Source organism: Pteropus medius, unplaced genomic scaffold, assembly GCF_902729225.1.
Source record: "Pteropus medius unplaced genomic scaffold, Ma_sr-lr_union100, whole genome shotgun sequence".
In the NCBI taxonomy this organism is placed as follows: domain Eukaryota; kingdom Metazoa; phylum Chordata; class Mammalia; order Chiroptera; family Pteropodidae; genus Pteropus; species Pteropus medius.
Genome location: NW_024353517.1, coordinates 3504575 through 3524902, shown reverse-complemented (window position 1 = coordinate 3524902; position 20328 = coordinate 3504575). Strand labels below are relative to the sequence as shown.

General features: G+C 36.3%; 1 protein-coding gene and 1 pseudogene across 1 annotated transcript in view; one reads left to right on the top strand and one right to left on the bottom strand.

Moving 5' to 3' along the window:
* Nucleotides 1-939: 939 nt before the first annotated feature.
* Nucleotides 940-20328, bottom strand: part of SENP2 (SUMO specific peptidase 2) — a 30250-nt gene continuing 10861 nt past the window's right edge. Inside the window, exons 6-17 of the mRNA XM_039850713.1 lie at nt 19619-19787; nt 17775-17878; nt 16412-16506; nt 15806-15857; nt 15081-15144; nt 13210-13386; nt 11659-11790; nt 10554-10757; nt 10069-10148; nt 5359-5443; nt 3743-3838; nt 940-2252 (exon numbers count right to left, since the gene is read on the bottom strand). Coding sequence (XP_039706647.1) covers nt 2190-2252; nt 3743-3838; nt 5359-5443; nt 10069-10148; nt 10554-10757; nt 11659-11790; nt 13210-13386; nt 15081-15144; nt 15806-15857; nt 16412-16506; nt 17775-17878; nt 19619-19787 — 1321 coding nt within the window. The 3' untranslated portion in view covers nt 940-2189. The remainder of the gene's footprint in view (nt 2253-3742; nt 3839-5358; nt 5444-10068; nt 10149-10553; nt 10758-11658; nt 11791-13209; nt 13387-15080; nt 15145-15805; nt 15858-16411; nt 16507-17774; nt 17879-19618; nt 19788-20328) is intronic.
* Nucleotides 9422-9540, top strand: LOC120593150 (uncharacterized; annotated as a pseudogene).

The following is a 20328-nucleotide window of genomic DNA, read 5'->3' as shown; positions in this document are numbered from 1 at the left end:
TTTAATGTTGATAATTTGCTACTGATAAAATCAATAGCTATTTTTATCACCTGACTGCTTTTCTCATAAATTGCTGAGATATAAAAATTCTATTACCAGCAAGTTTCTCTGCACCAAGAGAAACATGTCAGTGCCCAGAGAAGCATGGCTTGTGACATTTCGTTAAATTCAGGAAGTCAGGGTTAAGTAGAATGCCATTCTCTAACTTAACTCTCTGCTCTTATCAATCTCATTACATCCTGGGAGATTATTAAGAACTAACCTGAAGAGTACACATTAATGGAAAGCTCAGTGAAAGCTACTCTATGAAGTCCCTCAAAGACTTATAATGTAATACAAATACATTAACCCTAAGCCTCACTCATTTGGGCAGAGTACAAACTGCCTTTCCTAAAAGGATTTACCCAACTTGGAACAAATCTTAACCAAGGTACTACATTCTCATATGAAACCTACTAGAGCCAGGTAGGAACCAGATTTTTAATGTAATGCTGACCCAGTAAACCTCTCTTTTGGCTGTGCCAGCTGCCTGATCCCAGTACTCACTGGCACTACTCCAGCAGCCTCAGGAAAGGAACAGAAGCCACAGGAAAGAGTTCTCTGTGCAGCCTGAATTTGAGGGAGACACAGCACAACTGGCTCATTCGTTAATCATCACCTAAGCATACATCTTCTGATTTGGCCATCAAGTAGGCACAGCAGTTTCAATCCGCATCACGGGCCCCAAGTCCTATACTAACACTTTTACATGTCTCAGGGAAAACTCACTGCAATAGTACACCTCTGCAATCAGCAGCCTAGGTCCTCCAAGATGGCAGACATGTTGAGTCATAACTGACACATGCCCAATTTTTCTGGTTCTACCTCTTGCTTTTGTGTACCAGGGCAAGTTTGGGAGGTTTAAGGAGGGAAAGGGTTAGAAATCATTTCAGCATATACTTTTCAGGTTCTGCCAGGCAACCTTTTATTACATCGGAAAAGCAACACTAGGCACTAGATCTTGCAAAATATGTTCTGACCAACTCTAAACTTTCTGAAATTAAAAACGTGTAACCACTATAAGGATTTTAATGAACAAAAAAGTTAAATACAAACTTTCATATGCAAAATAGGTTATTGTATAACTGGCAACCTCAGACCCAAGTACTAAATTTTCTTCCACAAATTTCAACGGGGGTGGAATGGGGGCATGTAAACCCTAATGAGCACGAAACAATTTCAGCTTTCTATATAGGAAAAAAAAACTTCGAGGAAAAATAGCTTTAAATTGAATAGTATCTTTTGAAATAAACAGCTCAGGGCAGCCCTTCCAATTCTGAGGTTTATACTCAACCAGATCTGGGATGAAAATGAAGATTTAGGGTTTACAGTTACTTCAAATCCAGTTTCAAGAGTAGCCGAGTCAACTCATTTCCAGAAAGGGAAGTCTCTTTAGGATGACCACGACTCTCTTCTGAAGACGCTTGAATAGCCAGAGTTCTTTGGCCACAGTTCCTCTTTTCCATGACACCATGCCAACGCTGTAGTGTCAGACTTCCTCTGAAAGGCAATCAGAGCCCTACACCACAGTGCTTCTCCCAGCATTTTCAAGCCTCAAAAAAAGACCTCCAGCTTCAAGTTGGCAGTTACTGCTCCAGCGTTTAGAGAAGTTAATTAATACTTCCTTCCTCCCCCCAACTGATTTCCCTCCTGATCTTCAGCAGGGAGTGGCAGCTTGATTAACATTCTTTTCAGAAATAAATAGTTCAAACAAGTAATTCAGAGTTAACCATAAAAGAGCAGCAGAAAACAGCCACTGCCCATTAAGTTTGCAAATGAGTGAGCGAATGAATACACGTGAACAAACACACAGAAAAAAATAAATCATAGAATAAATCCTGCATTTTCCACATTCATAGGGAAAAAAAAAATCTTTTTTAAAAAAAGTATTAATTAGCGTTTGTTCTTGTGTGGGTTGAATAGTCCAGGGCTCTGAGCAGGCACAGCCTTACAAACAGGGTTGCAAGCAGCCCTCCGCATACCAAATCAGGACTAGGGGGCAGGGAGAGGCCTTCATGCACTTCTGACAGCTCAGTACCTGTGAGAGAACAGAGGTGATGCAGGGACTTTTTAACCCACAAAGCATGAGGTATATGGAAACGTCCATCCGTGAAAAACCACCAGCAGCTGAGGGAGTGGGCGGGGCATTCTCACAGTAACTGCTGATGGAGGATTTCCCACACCATCTTCTTCCGGAAGAGAGGCATCTGGTGCTGCAAGAATCCACAAACACATAACAGTACATTAATGTGTACAGTGTCAACACCCGTTAGGTGTAACCATGTAAGTGAAGAAGGATGTCCATGTCCTTTATGTAAGCCTGGACTTTTTTACATCATGTTCTGACTTAGTAAGCCATAGAAAGGTTTATGTTTCTTATTATATGTATCATAAGCATTTTTGTATGTTAAGGAAAATCAAAGCAGGGTGCAGAATTATACAATAGAGTCCAACAACTTCATAACAAAACATGTACCAAAAATGTGAATATCCAAGTAGTGGCACAATAGGTAACTTTCCTACTTACATGTATTTATAAAACATTCTAAAATTAACATATTGATTTTTTTTATGAGAAAAACATGAACTCTATTTAAATAGAGAAAAAAACAAATCCAAAAATTTCTTCTCTACCAAATGTTGTACATTGCCAATACTGTTCAAATAACAACTTCTCTTCAAATCTCATGTCATTAGATTCAGAAAACAAATAACCCCTTGTTACTTAGAAGCATCAAAGAACGAGATGCTTTGCTTAATATGTTATTCTGCTTTAACTAATAATCACTCCATGGGCCAATTTTCAAAGCAGCAACACACAAGACAAATCCAAAATCACCTGCAACTCAACTAGTTCTGTTTTTGATGAAGTCAGAAGCTTATGCCCTTGAGGTATTCCTGGTGTTTCATAAATAGCTGGTTATACCACTTTACTATAAACTAGTGACTTCCTAGCAGGAGGTGCCTGAAAAGTCTTAATACATAGATTGGCAAATTATTTTAAATATCTCAAAAAACATACTAAAAATTGCACATTCTTGGCAAAACTGCTGATACTAAGCATTAATAAGTACCTTTATTTTAGACTAGAATTTATATTAATTCAGCATAGGAGCCTTAGTTATTTCATGTTGCTCCAAAGCTTAGAATGGAGTTATCAGTCCTACCATTCAATAAGTACAGTTTGGTAGATACCATCCATCAAAATGAGGTTTATTTAAGAAAAATATTTTTTAACTGGGTTGTCCTCGGTTATAAAATGGTTGAGAAGCCATTATTATAAACAAAAATTCTCAAGACTTCCCAATATATTTAAATCTTCACTCAAATGCAGTGCTATGGAGAACCAATAAAAACCAGAACAGAAGGGAAAAGCAGTATTCACGGTTACATCTTAGACCTGTGGCTTATGTTCTCACAAAGCCCGACTTCCCCTCCCTGTTACATATTCTGGCATGCCCCCTTCTTTGGCTAAAAATATCAGTAACCAGTGAATATTGGAGTTCAGATACACAAACGGTTCCAGTAGTCACCAAAGACTAGAATAAATTTAAGAGCAGATGCAGTGACAAGCATCACAGCAATAACCACAATAGCACAGCTACCATTATTAAGATCTTATTAAGTGTGCCAGGCACTGGTAACATGCTCAAAGTTTATCTTGTTTAGTAAAAAGTGAATGAGGAAGGGTCTTTTTACTCACCTGAGTAAATGTGATAGGTTTGTCCCTAGAGATATAATCTGCATATTTACAAGTAAACATTCCACAATCACTTCCATTCAACTGTTGAGGAATCTCCTAAAATTACAAAAAAAGAAGGGAAGAAGGGGCAAAATTTCATCAAATGCAAACTCCTTTGACTTTTTCTAAATATTATTGTAGATAAACAATATTATGACGGTAAATGTTAATGTAGTAACACACACACACACACACACACACACACACACAGAGTCTGTATGTGATAGAAAACCCTAACTACGACATGGAGTATGTGACCTCATAGAAAATGTTTTTTCCAGAAAGAAAGAGAAAAGCAAAGTGAGAGTTCTCATACAAAGAAACCAAACTGAAAGGTTTATTACCAGGAACAGAAATTCTAGTCAGTTATTTCAGAAATTTATAAATTTTGAAAAGGGCTAAGTGTGGCTCAATCAGAAACAGGGTTCCAAAACAACTAACCTACTTCAATATTGGAGCGTTAAACTCCTCTTCCCTAGCCAGAAAATAAGACTACCACTTGGATCCGCACAGCTACAAGCAGGAGAAAGAAAAAAAAGCCTCTTGATAGGCTTTAACCAATCAGGAAATCTTGCCTTGATTGCTCAGTTCAGTCCTGAGGCGAAGGGTACCTATCATTAGGCAAAGTCAGTGGACTCCAAACCCACGTAAGGTAAACTCACATTCCTCAGGCCCTAATTTTGGCCTGCCCCTTACACACTCTGGCATAAGATAATAAGATTATAAGAGAGTGTGATTCCACTGCTAGAAAACATACTAAATGACAACAGCTCAAATTTCATTCAAAGAAATAAAGATCATTGTGAAAAAAGATTGTTTAAAAATGCACACCACTCCTACATATGGTAGGTACCTCTTGCTCTTCTCCAGAGCCCAGAATCTCTCACAGAGTAGAGAGAACTATATAGGCTCCAATATACAAAGAGAATTTTTTTTTTTAAATTACATTTCCCAGAACATAGTATTCATCCTAACAGACTCTTCTTATGTCTGTGTTCTCCTCAGGAAATTTCAAATCTTACCCTTTCCAATCATTCAACTTTGAAATAAAAATGCTTTTGAATAATTGAGCCACCATATACAGGTTGACTAAAACTGAATTCATTTAGGTTACTTTTAAAAAAGCCATTAGGACTCTAAGGTGTTTGAGAATCAAATCTGGTAAGATCCAAAGCACACTCACAAATAGCATGCTTGACTCTTGAGGACTCATGGATGGGACCCTTAAGACCTAAATATACAAAATTCTCAGGTTAAGTTTTGAACAAGACCTTCAAATTTATATTAGGACCAAGAAAAATAGTTGACATAAATTTATTGAGATTTTTTTCAATTTTGTGAGAGACGTGCTAGCATATAGGGAATATTTACAATTTAAGTAAGAAGATAAAAGCCAAGAAGCAAACATCTTGGTTAAAAAATTTAGTAGTAGATCATTCTTTAGGATCTGCACTTCGGGAGAATGCATGCCTAAGTGTGACTGTGTGAGGGGAGGAAGGCAGGAAGTCAAGTCTAAATGATGTGCTCATGACAGGAAATGCAATGAGGTGCTTGAAATACAGATGATTATCACTTACATGTGGCTTCATGCTATAGTGAGTCCACTCTAAAAGATTCAGATCAATACTTCTTTTGGTCTTACTTTCATCCTGTAAATACTGACTGAAAAAAAGAATATACTGATGAACCCCTGTGGAGACTTGACATTATGATTACGAAGGACTTTGTGATGTTTAAAAGATAGACTATTCTCAAATCCATCTCCTTTAGCTTTTGGTTTTCAATTTTAATTTTTTTTCCTGCTTATAAAAGTTGTACACACTTATTTTAAAAAATTAAAACATACACAATGTAAAATGCAAAAGACCCCATAATAACCACTCCAGAATTACTGTTAATAGTTTGCTATGTATTCCTCTAGCTCACTACTACCCCTAAACACACAACTTAAAAAAATACACTTTATTTTAAAAAGTACTTCATTTTACAACTTGCTTTTTCTCACTTAAAAAAAACAGATATAGGGGAGGAAAAAAAATGGCATAGATGATAGAGGCTCAGTTCATCCCTTTGGCGATCAAATCAAAGTTATGATGGAAACAAGGAGTAGCAGCAGGTAAAGTTGCCTGGAATGAACAAGCCACACGACTAGGGAGAAAGAAACTCAAGAAATCACCCTGCACCAGCAGGAGGTAGGACGGGGCGAGGACGCGGGGCTGCCCGGTCTCCAGCGGCTGAGTGAGGCAGAGGCAGTGGCAGTGGCAGACACCTCTTAAAGGGGCTGCATCCGAACAGATTTTCACAGGGACGGACCTGCTTGCTCTGAGCATCAGTGCCCGTTCAGCTGCACACAGGGGGTACCAGGGATTTACAGGGAGACATTGTCGGAGTGAGGGCCCAGGAGAGATTCAATCTGTACAGAAGTGCCGGCAATATCCATTGTTCCCTGCTGAGCCCTACCCCTCCCAGTGTGCAGACACAGTCCGCCATATCCCTGACGTCATCAAACTGGATAATAGAGGTCGCTCCACCCAGAAAATTCCCTGAAACCCCACCTCCCCCAACTTGTGGCCCCACTCAAGCCACATCCAGGTATATCCTCAGTGAGTCAGGTGCTCCTTGCTGAGACTCACACTGGTGGAAGCCGCTGGCCTTGGTTTCTGGTGTGGCTTTTTGAGGCGACTATAAGCACAGCATCTGTGGATTGCTTGCTGAATCTTAACAGGTGGCCCCGGAAGGGTAGAGCCTTGGGCTAAATTTGGCCTGCAGCTGAACCCCTCCCAGGACTCTGCACTGGACACCTACTTCACAGATACACACTAATAAGACCGGGAGACTTAGGAGTTTTGCCTAGTACATAGAAACAGACATGAAAAGGCAGCCAAAAAGGGAAGACAAAGAAGCAGAAACCATATGAGAGAACAGAACAGAGATCCAGATATAATGGAGTCAAGCAATCTAACAGATGCAGAGTTCAAAACACTGGTTATAAAGATGCTCAGTGAACTTTTGGGAAGTGTAGAGAACCCCAACATAGAGATAAAAACATAAACATGGAAATGGAAACTGTAAAAGGGAATCAGTCTGAAATGGAGAACATATTATCTGAAATGAGAAGTATATTAAATGGAATAAACAAAAGAATAAACAAAGTGAATAAAGAAGAGGATTGAATGCCCTATCTAGAGGACAGGAAAGCCAATCAGGGCACTCAATCAGAATGGCAAGAAAAAAGATGCCAAGACTATAAAAATAATTTAAGGAGGATTTGGGACACTATTAAGGCTCCAAATATTCGTCTGATCAGCAGAACATAAGAAAATCAAGATGTTGAACAGCTGTTTGAAGAAATAATGATGGAAAACTTCCCTAACTTGGTGAAGAAAATGGATATAAAACCTCAGGAAGCTCAGAGAATTCCAAAAATCAGGGATCCAAAGAGGCCCACACCAAGACACATCATAATTAAAATGCCAAAGTTTAAATACAAAGAAAGAATATTAAAAGCAGCAAGAGAAAAACGAATAATTACTTATAAGGGGATACCCGTAAGACTGGCAGCTGATTTCTCAAAAGGTCAAGGACTTGGCAAAAAATATTCGAGAGGATGAAGACCCAGGATATAAAACCAAGAATAATTTATCCAGCAAAGCTATCATGTAGAGTTGAAGGACAGATAAAGAGCTTCCCAGACAAAAATAAGCTAAAGGAATTTATTACCACCAAGCCAGTATTACAGGAAATGTTGGAGAGATTTCTTTTAAGAAGAAAAAACATGTATCAAAAACAGGAATAAAGAATGGTAACAACTACAGTCCTATCAATAAGTACCTCAAATGGAAAAGAATTAAGTGCTCCAACCAAAAGATAGAGTGGCTGAAAGGATAAGAAAACAAGACCCCTACATATGAAAAGGAAGGGGATGGAAAAAGATACTGCTTTGATGGACCTAGAAGGTATTTAAGTCAGACAGACTTAATGCGGAATCTAAGGAATAAAAAGAACAAACTAATCAAAATCAGACTCACAAATATAGTGGACAATTTGGTGCTGGACAGAGGGAAGAGAGGTTTGGGAGGCTGGGAGAATGGGGTGAAGGGTTAAAGAAGTACAAATGAGCTGATGGGTGGTCACGGGGATGGGGAGCACGGCATAGGAAATGCAGTTAGCATGAATATGTTAGCTAGGTGGAGGGTCAGGGGAGGGAGGAAACAATTGGGGGGATCATTTTACAAACTATATAGATGTCTAACCAATGTACTATATACTGGAAACTAATTAAAATTTAAAAAATAAAAAAATATTTTTTAAATTTTAAAAATTTTTTAAAAAGCATACATAAAACAAGAAAAGTGGCCTAGACTCTTAAAAAAGAAAAAAAGTGACTGCTGTGAAAAACAAAAAAAGTCAGGAAGACTATTCTAAATTAAAGGAGACTGAAGACATTAAGTACGTGCACGAACCCTGATTGGCTTCCTGGATTAGGGGGAAAAAAACATAAAAGCTATCTGAAGAAATGAGAAAATGAACCATGTATTAACATATCACTAATTCCTAATTTTCTTAAGTATGATAATGGCATTGTGGTTATTATGTAAGAGGACTTCCTTACTCTTGGGAGATACATAGTTAAGTACTGAGTAATTAATTTTATCCAAATTTCCAAAGGATTACCAAATTTAACCTAGGCATCTCAGTTCTCATCCTAATCTGAACAGAAGGTAAACCAGCATTACTTGAGGGCACGCCTTTCAATGGGTCTGGCAATATCACCCCCAAGGGGGCACAAAATGGTTCTTGGAAGGCAAAACTCTTAGGAATTTCAATGGCTTGTAGCCCTCTAAAGCTCAACCCAACAAAAGAAAAGTCTTATTCCTTAGTATTATTTTCTCCTGTAATAGAGAAATTAATTTTTTTGCGGGGCAGAGGGTGTGGAGGTAATAATGGAAAAAAAGTTGAGAAAAGCTGAACTAGGGATATCAGGAAATGGAGTGGGCCTCAGATAACCACAGGAACTGAACTCTTCATACGTAAAATAGTATGAATGTAATAAAAGTATGGGTTTTTTGGTACCCTGTTATAAGCAGCATATAAAACTCTGTCTAATCCCAATGAAAATATTTCTATGCATGTGATCATATATAAGTATGTGTATATGCACACACACACATATCATTTATATGTAGTAAAGGAAATCTTAAACACAAAAGACTAGAAGGAAATAACTGCTTTATAAACAATTTGGTGCATCTTTTGATTTAAAAAAATTTCTTCTCTATACTTTTTATTTAAGATAAATGCCCTAAATAAAAATACACTAAAACAGTATTGAAAAATAAGAATCCAACTAATTATTAACAACTTTTCTTCCTATCATTCATTTAACAAGTTCCTTAAAGTATCCCTATTAAAATTATCTCCATATTCTCATTAAAATTAAAAACAGGATGTGCATTTGCTTCCAGTGAGCAGCAGAGGTTCAAAATTAACTTGTCTTACTAATTTACTTCCTCACTGTGAAATTCATGACACTACTTAACATAGCTAATGAGTGGCTACGCTTTAAAGGCAGGTTTCTAACAATTACTACTTGAAATAGCTGCCTACAAACCATATGCTTTAATTTAAAAATTACCTCTAGGCTACGGCCATGCTACCCTGAACAAGCCCAATTCCCTCTGAACTCGGAAGCTAAGCAGGGTTGGGCCTGGTTAGTACTTGGATGGGAGACCACCTAGGAAGACCAGGTGCTATAGGCGTAAAAAATAAAAAAAAAATAATAAGGGATTGTAAGCTGACAAGGTCCTTACAATTTGTGAGGTCAACCAAGGGTTGCCTCATCTAAAAATAAACAAACAAATAAATAAATAAAAGAAAATAAAAATAAAAAAATAAAAATTACCTCTAGGTTCCATGAGATGAACCTATCATGGGAAGCACAGAGACATGAGTGGGTTTAATACTCCTCAGCTAACAGTTTTTTAGAACATTCAGAATAATGTATCAATCCCAAAGAAATCTAATTCAAATCACGGGATTCTAATGAGATTAATTTTATATTATACCACATGACAAATTTGTTTTCAGTGGTGCTACTAAATAAGACGTATTAGTGAAGATCAGATATTAGGTTATTTTTAGACAAAAAGATGGATTTAAGTCAAGACCTGAACACCTGGGGAGACATTAGACTACCACCCACCAGAGCCTCATAGGATTAGAGAGAAGATAGATCACCTAACAAGGGGATAAAGAGGCAACAGTGAAGTTTTTTAGTCTTTACTTACAGGAGAATCTCACAGATCTTGTGGCCCTTTTGTCCCATAGAATCCAGATATTTAAGACACTTTTTTCTTAGGTCTATCACCTATAATGGAAAAATGCAACATCCAGAATCAACCATAATAGGAGTGAGAACTTTATTTCTAAAAGGAAAAGCTTTTAAAAAATCAATACATGTACCAACATGGATTTATAAGATAACATTTTTAAAAAAAACAATACAGATGATATGAGCTTCATTTCTATATAATTATATACTTCTATCCCTACCAAAAAGCTTAGAAACTTAAATCTCCAAAACACAGTTGTCCTCTCAGAGTGATGAGATTTTTTTGCTTTTTCCTCTAAAACCTTTACTTTTCTACAACTAACTAACCTGTATCATCTTGTAAACAAAACTAATAGATAACTGTGTGTACTAAAAGCCTTTCCTGTAATTTAAGAAAATGGTCATTATGCAAACTCTAACAATTAATCTCTCTCAACTCACCACCAGGCTCCAATGTACCTTCCGATGAATAGGCACCAGAATAAGTTCCTGTTCAAAGAGACTGACCCCTTTGGTCCATCTTTTCACTGCTTGGTAACCCCCAGATTTTAACTTGGGATAGAAGAAAGTACTGAATGCATGAAGTGCTGGATAACCTTGCTTTTTATTTCTTTCTACCAGAAGATTCATGTAAAAATTAATGACCTGTAATACCAAGAGAGAAAACATCAGAACATGGCAAGTACATTATCGAAACTAAATTTCTAACCTAACTGAATTAGGATGAATTAAAAGATAAGAAACCTAGAGAAGAGAAAGTATTAGAGAAGGGATAAAAGGAAGGGCTATAACAGAAGATGGAAAATAAAAAATGATCAGTGCAAAATGGGAGGGATTAAAAAAGAATAAAATTGTACTTTTGAAGCATATTAGTAAGAGAGCTGAGAGAAGGAACTCGAGGGGAAAGTATGCAATAATGAAAAGGTGTATGTAACTGTATCACACAAAAAATATGCAGAAATATTAACTGGAGGTGAATTTTACTATATATAAATTATGCCTCAATTTAAAAATATTAACTGGAAGGAAATACACCAAAACATTAATATTTTGTTAATGTTCGGTGGCACTTTTGAACAACGATATCATTCTTTCACTTTTCTGTATTTTCTAAATTTTCTATAATAAATATATTACATTTATAATGTGAAACAAAACATTCTAGTTTTACAAAAATGTGTATATATGTCACTCGTCATGAGAGGAGGAGGAAGGAAAGCAAGAGGAGAAAATGCAGACTGAGCAATTAGGTAAAGGACCAACTGGAAAACTGGCAAGGACTCAAAGCTAGCTTTAGCTAAATATATAAGGATAGAAGCTGACAATTAGGCAAATTTTTGCAGTTATTACTCAAATGAAATTAAAAGATACATATAGTGATCAATATATGCCTTTATTATTGACAAAATAAAATGGCTCCTATAAGAATTCATCTAAAATAAAAGTATCACTTGCTGTTCCTTCCATTGGTCAGTGGCACCCAAGGTTTATAAGTGTTAAATGGTTAAGCATAATGATATTAAAAGGGGGAAAAAAAACAACTTACTTCATCATTGAGCCAGTGATAGTTCTTCAAGGTCTGGATATCTCCTCTAGTGATTCGCAATTTGAAAGCACTACTTAGGATCTCATCCTGTGGGCCATGGCCTAGGGCATTACTGATTTCCTTTTCCATGTCCTGAATTAGAAAGTCCAGAGGTTGCTACTTTAACATAGAACCACTATCAGATACTTAAAGTCTGAGACTGAAAAAAGTGACTTTTGCCTTTGTAATACCTGACCCTTGAAAAAATATACTAACAAAGACCTACTAAATTGATGTATGAAAAGATTTAAACTTAGACTCCAAAAGTCTTATTAATGGTTATATAAAAATGTCGCTTGAATTATTAGCTTCTGGAAATAATAATTTGGTAATAATACTTACATATAAAGTATACTCTCAATTATCCCACTACTATTTATTAAGCACTTTGAGCCAAACATGGTACCAGATGCTTGAAGTACATCATTAATCCCTGCTTGTGGGGAAAATATCATCACCATTTTATACAAGAGGTAACACTCATAGAATTTAGGTTACATGCTCAAAGTCATAGATTATTAAAAGGCCAAGTCAAGATTTGAAGCCAGGAGTATCTATCTAACTTCCTAGCCTTTGCTCCTTTCACAATACTATAAAAGTATCTTCGTGCTATTCTTATTCCCCTCCTAAACTTTTATTTAAATACATCAAAGAAAATTAGGATACCTAAGAGATCATAATATCCATTTTTGACATGAAAATAAGCAAACACGCAGAAAGTGGAACATTAGACATCAGTCTAGGAACTGAGTCCTTACTAAACAGAGAGCTTCGTTACTCTAAAGAATTATGTAAATAAATGTATATTTAAGCTACAAACCTCAATCAATAAACCAAGAGAAATTATTTCAGCCAAATATTGTTAATATTGCTTCCCACTGCACACAATTTTTCAATTTTATGGCTCTCTCTCTCCACCTGCATGCCCAATATGCAGTAAATGCTCAAGAGATATTCACTGAATAGGTCTGACTACCACCTAGCAAGACAGCAATGGAAAAGGAGCCAAGATTCTGGCATACCTTTTAAACAAGACTTTTTAACTACCTTCATCTCCTTGTTTTCTATAAATTTTTACTATTTTCCAACGCAATAATTAATGAAAGGGACATTTTAGTAAACCATAATTACTTAAAAGAAACCTGCAGTGAACTCATTCCTAATGCCAAACCCATACTATGTGACCTAAAATATTTTAAGGTTAGAGAAAGATTCTACAAAGAACCCAGTGTATTCCAAGATATGTGACAATTATGTCTACGCACATTTGTTGAACATTAATCTGATCCTTTAGGCCACCTTTACAGACCATTAATGATCAATATAGCCAGTGACTAAAAGCAGCCCTTAGGCCTGATTTTCTTCATATACTCATCCCTAGCCTGGGGAAGCTCCTCAAAACAGTCATTCAAGTCTTCAATAAGTTAGCTTATTGAAAATTGCCTTGAGTTTATAGTCCTCTAATGGTTTTAAAAACATGTCTCTTATTCTGATCAATACAAGAAATAATACCTCTGTAAGTTCAAGAAGATCATCCGTCCTTTTATCCTTCTCTTTGCCTGAGCAATTTTTTTCTTTTGTCTCAAGTATTGATATTTTCCTCCTGAGTAAGCCATTGCTTCCACTGCCCAGGCGAAGTCGGGCTGAAACCTCCTCAGATAGGTCAGGTTCCAGCTGGTGTCCCCTCCTCTGAAGGAGAAAGTTTCTAAATTCTATCAATGTGTTTGATACTTGTACATATAAACATACAAAAATACATAAAATATAAAACAGTGCCATTATCTCAAAAGAGAAGAGAAGTAGCAATTTCCCAAATGAGTAAAGTAGATTTAGCGTATCTGCCTATCCCTTCAAGAGGGACCAAAAAGTGTTCAAGACCTAAGGCTCACAGGAGACACTTCACTTAGAAATCATTAAACAGAACACTCATCATTTTCCCTGAAGGTAGCAAGAAAAGTATTTTTAGTTCTCTTATCCGAATTAAAAACAGTATAGTTAGAAGACAATTTAAAGTTCTAAAACAACAAAAAATATTATCCATAATCCCATCACACAAAATAAACTCCTGCGATCCTTATACTAAGTAAACTTGTTCTTCTTTTTTAAAAAGTAATTATATATTACAGAAAAATGCATGAAACATTAATGTATCATTTGTTTTTTATAAAATTAACACCTATGTAACCATCATTCAGGTCAACAAGCAGAATTCTGCCAGTATCCCAGAAACTCTGATAAGATCCTTCCTCATCATGACCCTTTGTAACAGTTAATATTGAATTTAATCTGGTAGGCAAACTATTTTAAAATTAGAAAATTTATTTAAAAAATAGAGCTTTGAACTAGAACCATATTTTCAACACACTTAACCATTACTCTTTACTCTAGCTAACTGTCGGGCATACCAGCCCTGGGAAACGAGTAGCTGTGGCCCTTCCCCATGATTGCAGACAGCAAAGCCTTTGGGTTCAGCAAGGACAGAAGCAGGATTGTAGTCTTTAGCCAGGTAACAAATTATTGCCAGCACCACCACCACCACCACCACCACCATCACCACCACTACCCTGTCCTTTCTCAGGCTTAGTTGACCTCTTCTTTCAGTTTTTGTTCCATGAGTGATAAATGATAATTAGGCTTCACTCTGAATCACTGGAAATGGGGAACATTAGAGAAGAGAACGTTCTAAGACTTATGACTTAATACCATGGCTTTAAACTATGAATTTGCTTTAAGACTAATTCTTATGAAGAAATCTAATAAGAAAAGAGAAACTTGATCTAACAGATACTGTACTTAACACAAACCTGTCTCCTAAGCTTTGGTATTTGTATGTATCTAAAATGTTAAGTAATCTAAAATTTCAAGTTTACATTTAATTTAGGAATATATTTCTTTTGGATATGGAATGTTTGTCACTATTATTAAAAAAAGTTGGTATTGCTATGGAGATCACTGGAACACTTCTTATTCAGATACTTATATAGAAAAAGTTCATTCCAATTAAGCATAAGATTAATACTATTTTCAAGTAAATCTGAAATCTTGACTCCGAAAATAAAGTCCTAAACATGTATCTTTTCTAGAGTTGTACAGTTTTTAAAAATTCTCTAAAAGAAGCCAAGCAGCACAGGTAACGGCTGAGATGAAGGCAAACTGGTCTCTCTTACAAAGGTGGTCACTGCACAGAGATAAAAATCCAGCAACTCAGAAGGAAGCTAAAGTTGTATATCTTCAATGCCTGCTGCTTTTTCAAAGAAAACAACAGAATTAGAAATCAAAGTACTTTATATCATCTTTCTTATTTTTCATGGGTACCAAAATTTTAATACTAAGTCACGTGAAAGAGTAAAAAGATATAAAATTTAACTGGGATTTCTACTTACACCTTCATTTTCAAGTCTGATTCCAACTATCTTCTCTGTATCAGAAATTTTCCCCTTTGAACACCTGAGGGAAAAAATATAGAAATCACAGACTAGATGATTTTAACCTGGTACATGTAAGAAATAACCAGAAAATTTTCTAGTTTTAGAAATAAGATTTAATAATTTGCAAACGAAAATTGCCTTGAGTTTATAGTCCTCTAAACAAAGAGTCAGCAAAATTTTTCTCAAAAGGCTCAGTAGTAAATATTTCAGGCTTTGCAAGTCTTAAATGGTTTTTGTCACATCTTCTCAACGTATAGTTTAAAAGCAGCCATAAACAGTATATAAATGAATGAGTATGACTGCATTCCAATAAAACTTTATATACAAAAACAGGCAGGTGGACCAGATTTGGCCCATGGGCCATATTTTACTTAACTCTGTACTATAAATATAGAACTATCATCCAAAATCCTAAGGCACACAGAACTGCCTTTTCTATTCATATACTAGAGATGCCCACTACACTCACACTCATTCAAGTGGCACCTGCATCTCCCAATCTTTAATGTCTATGAGAGAAAGGCACCCTCCCAAGTTAGGATGGGCATCAAACACAAGAGCTACCTATGTACCCATATATGCTGACCAGCTACTGGAGCTGAGGAGAGTTCACAATTCCTCAGACATGGTGACTCATAAATAATGACAAAAGAAAACTCAGAATGAACTAAACCATGTACCTCTTTTCACTCCTCACTGAACATAGAGGTCCTCTTGTTTCAACAACTCTGTCTGTGTGGGTAGTAAAGAAAAAATTAAGTGTTTCCTTTAATAATCAATAATATAGCTAGAATTCCAACTTATGTAGTTTCCAAAGCATCAAGACATTGACTTTCATTGAAATGGTAGAATGAATTCCAAAGACAGTAAGTAGCCTTTTTACAAATCAAGTTGCTTTTTAAAGATGAATAAATTGCTTTCTTAAATATTATCTTTAGTGTAAACTGACTGCTATCTGCTCATTTGGTAAGCTATCATTTAGTGGACAGCAAGTGGAGAAATACAAGGAAATTAACATAAGGAATATAAAGAAATTAATTTTAGGCTCACAACATATGTATTACTATATATAGTAGCTAGGAATAATAATCAAGAGGTATTTTATAAATCTGCTTCATCTTGAAATAACTTTTTTACTAAACTACTGCATTGGGTAAATCCCAGTCAATGTCCTCAGGTCTGATAAAAAGTTTGGTATACCATCTTGCACTAGTATTTTTTTTCAATTTCATATGCATATGAGCTAAGTTCAATATATTAAAGTAGGGCTAAATCTGGGAACTCACATTGTTTTGGAACAAACTGAGTTGTTCTGACTCCATGACTTTGCTCTTCCCCCCAGCCTTTGGTCTTTAATGTGTCCATCTGACTTCTCTGAGAACTTAGAAACACAAAAAGCAAAGACAATCAGATACAAAAGGAGACTCTACCATAAATACTCATTATCTCTGTCTGACCAGCTTCTCCAAACAGGAATTACTGATTACCCTGAAACATTGAGTTATAAGAAAGAGGATGCAACATAGCACCATCTGGGACTAGAATAAAAGAAGTCTAATCCTAATTCTATTTGGAAAAGTGGACATTCTCAATCCCCAATGCCACCTTGACTGAAAACTCTGAAGTGTGATAAAAACTCAGGTTAAAAGATGGAAAATTTTAAATGACACACTTAACTGGATCCTGAAACAACACATTAAAAACAAGAATGTAAAAAGCAAATATGTTTGAGGATTTTGCTGGCATGACAAAACCAATAGCTCATGAAGCATACTGCTGCTTTCAACAGTGGCTAGTCAAAATGGAGAAAATATTAATGTTCTGACTGACTAAACTAAAAAAAAATTAAAACTTTAAAGTTCACAACCAAAGTTCAATTTCCCAGACAAATATTCCTTTGTAATTTCTGCACTCAACAAGCTAGTTAGCCTTGTGACTTTTTCACCTTCAACTTGCTGTTATGTAATTTCTGGGACTCCCCTCTGTGTATTCTCACTTGTTGGAATTATCAAGTGTACCTAAATCCTGAGCTCACATGTTTTTGTCCCCGTTTACAAGAAGATATAAGGCCAAACATCAACTCTTTCTGCCATTCTCATCTATTTGCTCAAATCAGAGTATTTAATTAACAAGGAGTCTTATAAGAAATACTTATGACCTGAGGTGCTTTAATCTTGTCTCTAAAGTGGAGGGCTTCCAATTGTGCTAAGATGCATCCACTAAGATGGCTCAAGGACTATGTTTATATGGAGGAGGGGAGAGAGGGGGAGGGAAGAGGAAGAGGGACAAGCAGGAGAGAAGGGGAAAGAGAGGCAGACAGAGAGAAAGACAGGGATTATAGGAAATGTGTATGTTGGGGAGGTTGAAAAAACTCTCTACTCTCTGACATCAATCTGTGATTCCACTTTTCTATATCAGAATTTCGAGTAAGAGTATGCTTGAACAAAGGACTCTAAAGCTAACAGAAAATGTTATTTTGTAAAACCACTCTTCTATATAATCCATTACTACATACAATTTGTTCAGACAAATCACAGGGCTGGTTCTCTCAATGTTAACTTCTTTTTGCAATAATTCCTATCAATTCCCTCTCCAAATATAAGGGAAAAAATGTCTGGTAAAGCATTTATCTTATTAGCTCATCTTTACCTATGATGAGCTGAAGCTACAGGAGGAACAGAGTTTCCATGACCACCTTCTTTAAGTCGCTCCAATAACCTTCGGTACTTCTCTCTTTCCTCTTTTTGAACACCCTAAATAAAAGAAAGCATGTTAGATAACTTCTAGCACAATAAACCTATAATTAAATCTTAAACAAAGAAAGAGGTCAAATGCAGACCACAGAAGGGTTTTATTGATCAGTTTTTTAATTTCTTAAAATTAATTATCAACTTTACAAATTAAAAAGAAAAATCCAAAAATCTGGCATTTTTTTGAAAAACTGAATCAATAATCTAAAGCTAGGTAGGGCTATTCTCTTTAGACGGGCCATTGGCTCCAGCCCACTTCACTCATTTATATTATCTCCTAGACTCTGATGGCATTTGAGTTTTTGAGAGTGGAACTGGATTAACCACAAAACAACTCAGTAGAAATAATCCACTTGCATATTCAGAAAATTCAGTTTCCAAAATAGAACTAGTCTCACCAAAGTCACCAATGATCTTCTACAGCCAGATCCAACACATTTTTTTCAGCCTTTATGTTACTTGACCTCTCTCTTCAGCATGTCAACCTGCTGACCTCACCCTGCCTTCCTAGACAATATGCTCTCCTGATTTCCTCTTATCTTCTGAGTCTTCATTGCAGATTATTTTTCTCCCTACCTAAAATGGCGATGGTTCTGCCCATTATCTCTTCTCACACTACATTCTCTCCCTGAATAATGTCTTCAACTCCCTTGACTTAACATAATACCAATTGGCAGAAGATTTAGAAATGTGTCTCTAAACCTGCCTTCTTCTCAAAACTCTATAGGCCAGGTCTTCTTGCATGTTTCATAGGCACTTTAACCAATGTCCAAAACTGAAGTCATCAACTTCCCCCTAAACACACAGGGTATCTTGGTCAGTGGCACATATTTATCCAAAACTGAAATCTGGGGCTCAGGCTCTTCCCTTTAACTCTGTTTACACTTAGCCAGTGAATATGTCCTTGCTAATATTACCTTCTAATATTTCTAGAACATATCCTGTGTATATCCCATATATATGTGCTCAGTCCCATCTCTGATTTCTCATCTAAGAGGTATTGAAACCTACTTTATAAAACTTCTCCTTAAGAGGTAGAGCTGAAGTCCATCCAGTCCTCTCTCTGCTTATGTTTGTTTGTTGAGTACAACTATTTATATATTTATATATAAGCTCCTAGAGGGCAGGGACCATATTTTATTCAATTTGAATTACTGACAGTGGGCACCTAAATAAATATTTCTTTGATGAACTAAACTAAGTGGCTCAGAAAACCATGTAGTAATGGGTGATGGTCCTGGGGAATGCCAGATATAAGAATAATTCTAATTCTCCTGGAATAAGTGAAGACTTCAAGAGGGAAGAAGAAAAGACTGTTGATGAAGACATCATGCTAAGTGCCCTGAAAAGGGAAGGAAAGAGCAGACATGTACACCATTTACTTCCCTTACTTGGTCAACACTTACAGCTTATAAAAGAAACAAGTTAGAATAATTCAGGCATCCAAAAAGAAAGAATCTATAATCTTATCTTTTCCTAACATGATTCTTTTTTCTTATAGAGTAAAATAATCTGGAAATTGACTAAATTACATATGTATAGAATATCTCTTGAAGGATACATACATACAAGTATCAGTGGTTACTTACTAAGAGTCAAACAGGGTGGTAGGGCCAGGTACAGAAGAGAGATTAGGAAATTTATGGTCACTGTACATCCTTTTATACATATATTACTTATTTCCCCCCACCCCCCCAAATTCATAAAATAGTTTTCAAAAAGGATCGGGTTAAAAGGGCTTACCTCCTCCACGGTACAATGGGGACGCCTCAGACCCTTGCCACCCTCTTCAGTAATCATCTCTGTTACAGCCTGTTCCTGAGGTTTCCACGTTAAGGAACTCTCTGGATTGCCTTTGCTATGGCGACGGCCACCTGGTCTTCTATTATAGCCTTCTGAGTTCAAAGTAAAACTGAGGGACAGGAAAAAAATATTCAAGTTACCACCTAACTGCTTAAATTGCTAGAATCTAAGATCCAGACCATTCTCTGATTAGGATTTCCAGGTTAAGCTTTCTCTGGACAAATCAGATAACTACTATTTACAAAGGTTAGATCTGGAGCAAAGGACATCCCAGAATTCCACTATGGAATGTCTATTTCCAATAACCAGGGCTACTGAATGAAAGCCTCTGCCTTCTTCCTCATGCCTAACTTTCCAACCCCAACTCTGGAATTAGCTCCCCTGTTACACATACCCTCCTCTTATACTGCACTTTTTCTTTAGCCACCGGAATTGACATCACTGGAATTAATTATTGGTTTGACTGATTATTGTCTATGTCCCCCTCTAAACTTTAAATTCCACAAAGATAAGATTATATCCTTTTACCACTGTAGCCTAGTATATGATCTAAGCCAAAAAGCACTCAATAAATATCTGCTGAATGCTAAATTAATGAATATAAATTAATAAATGCTACAATGGAAGCCATGAAGCCCCAACCTAGTCAC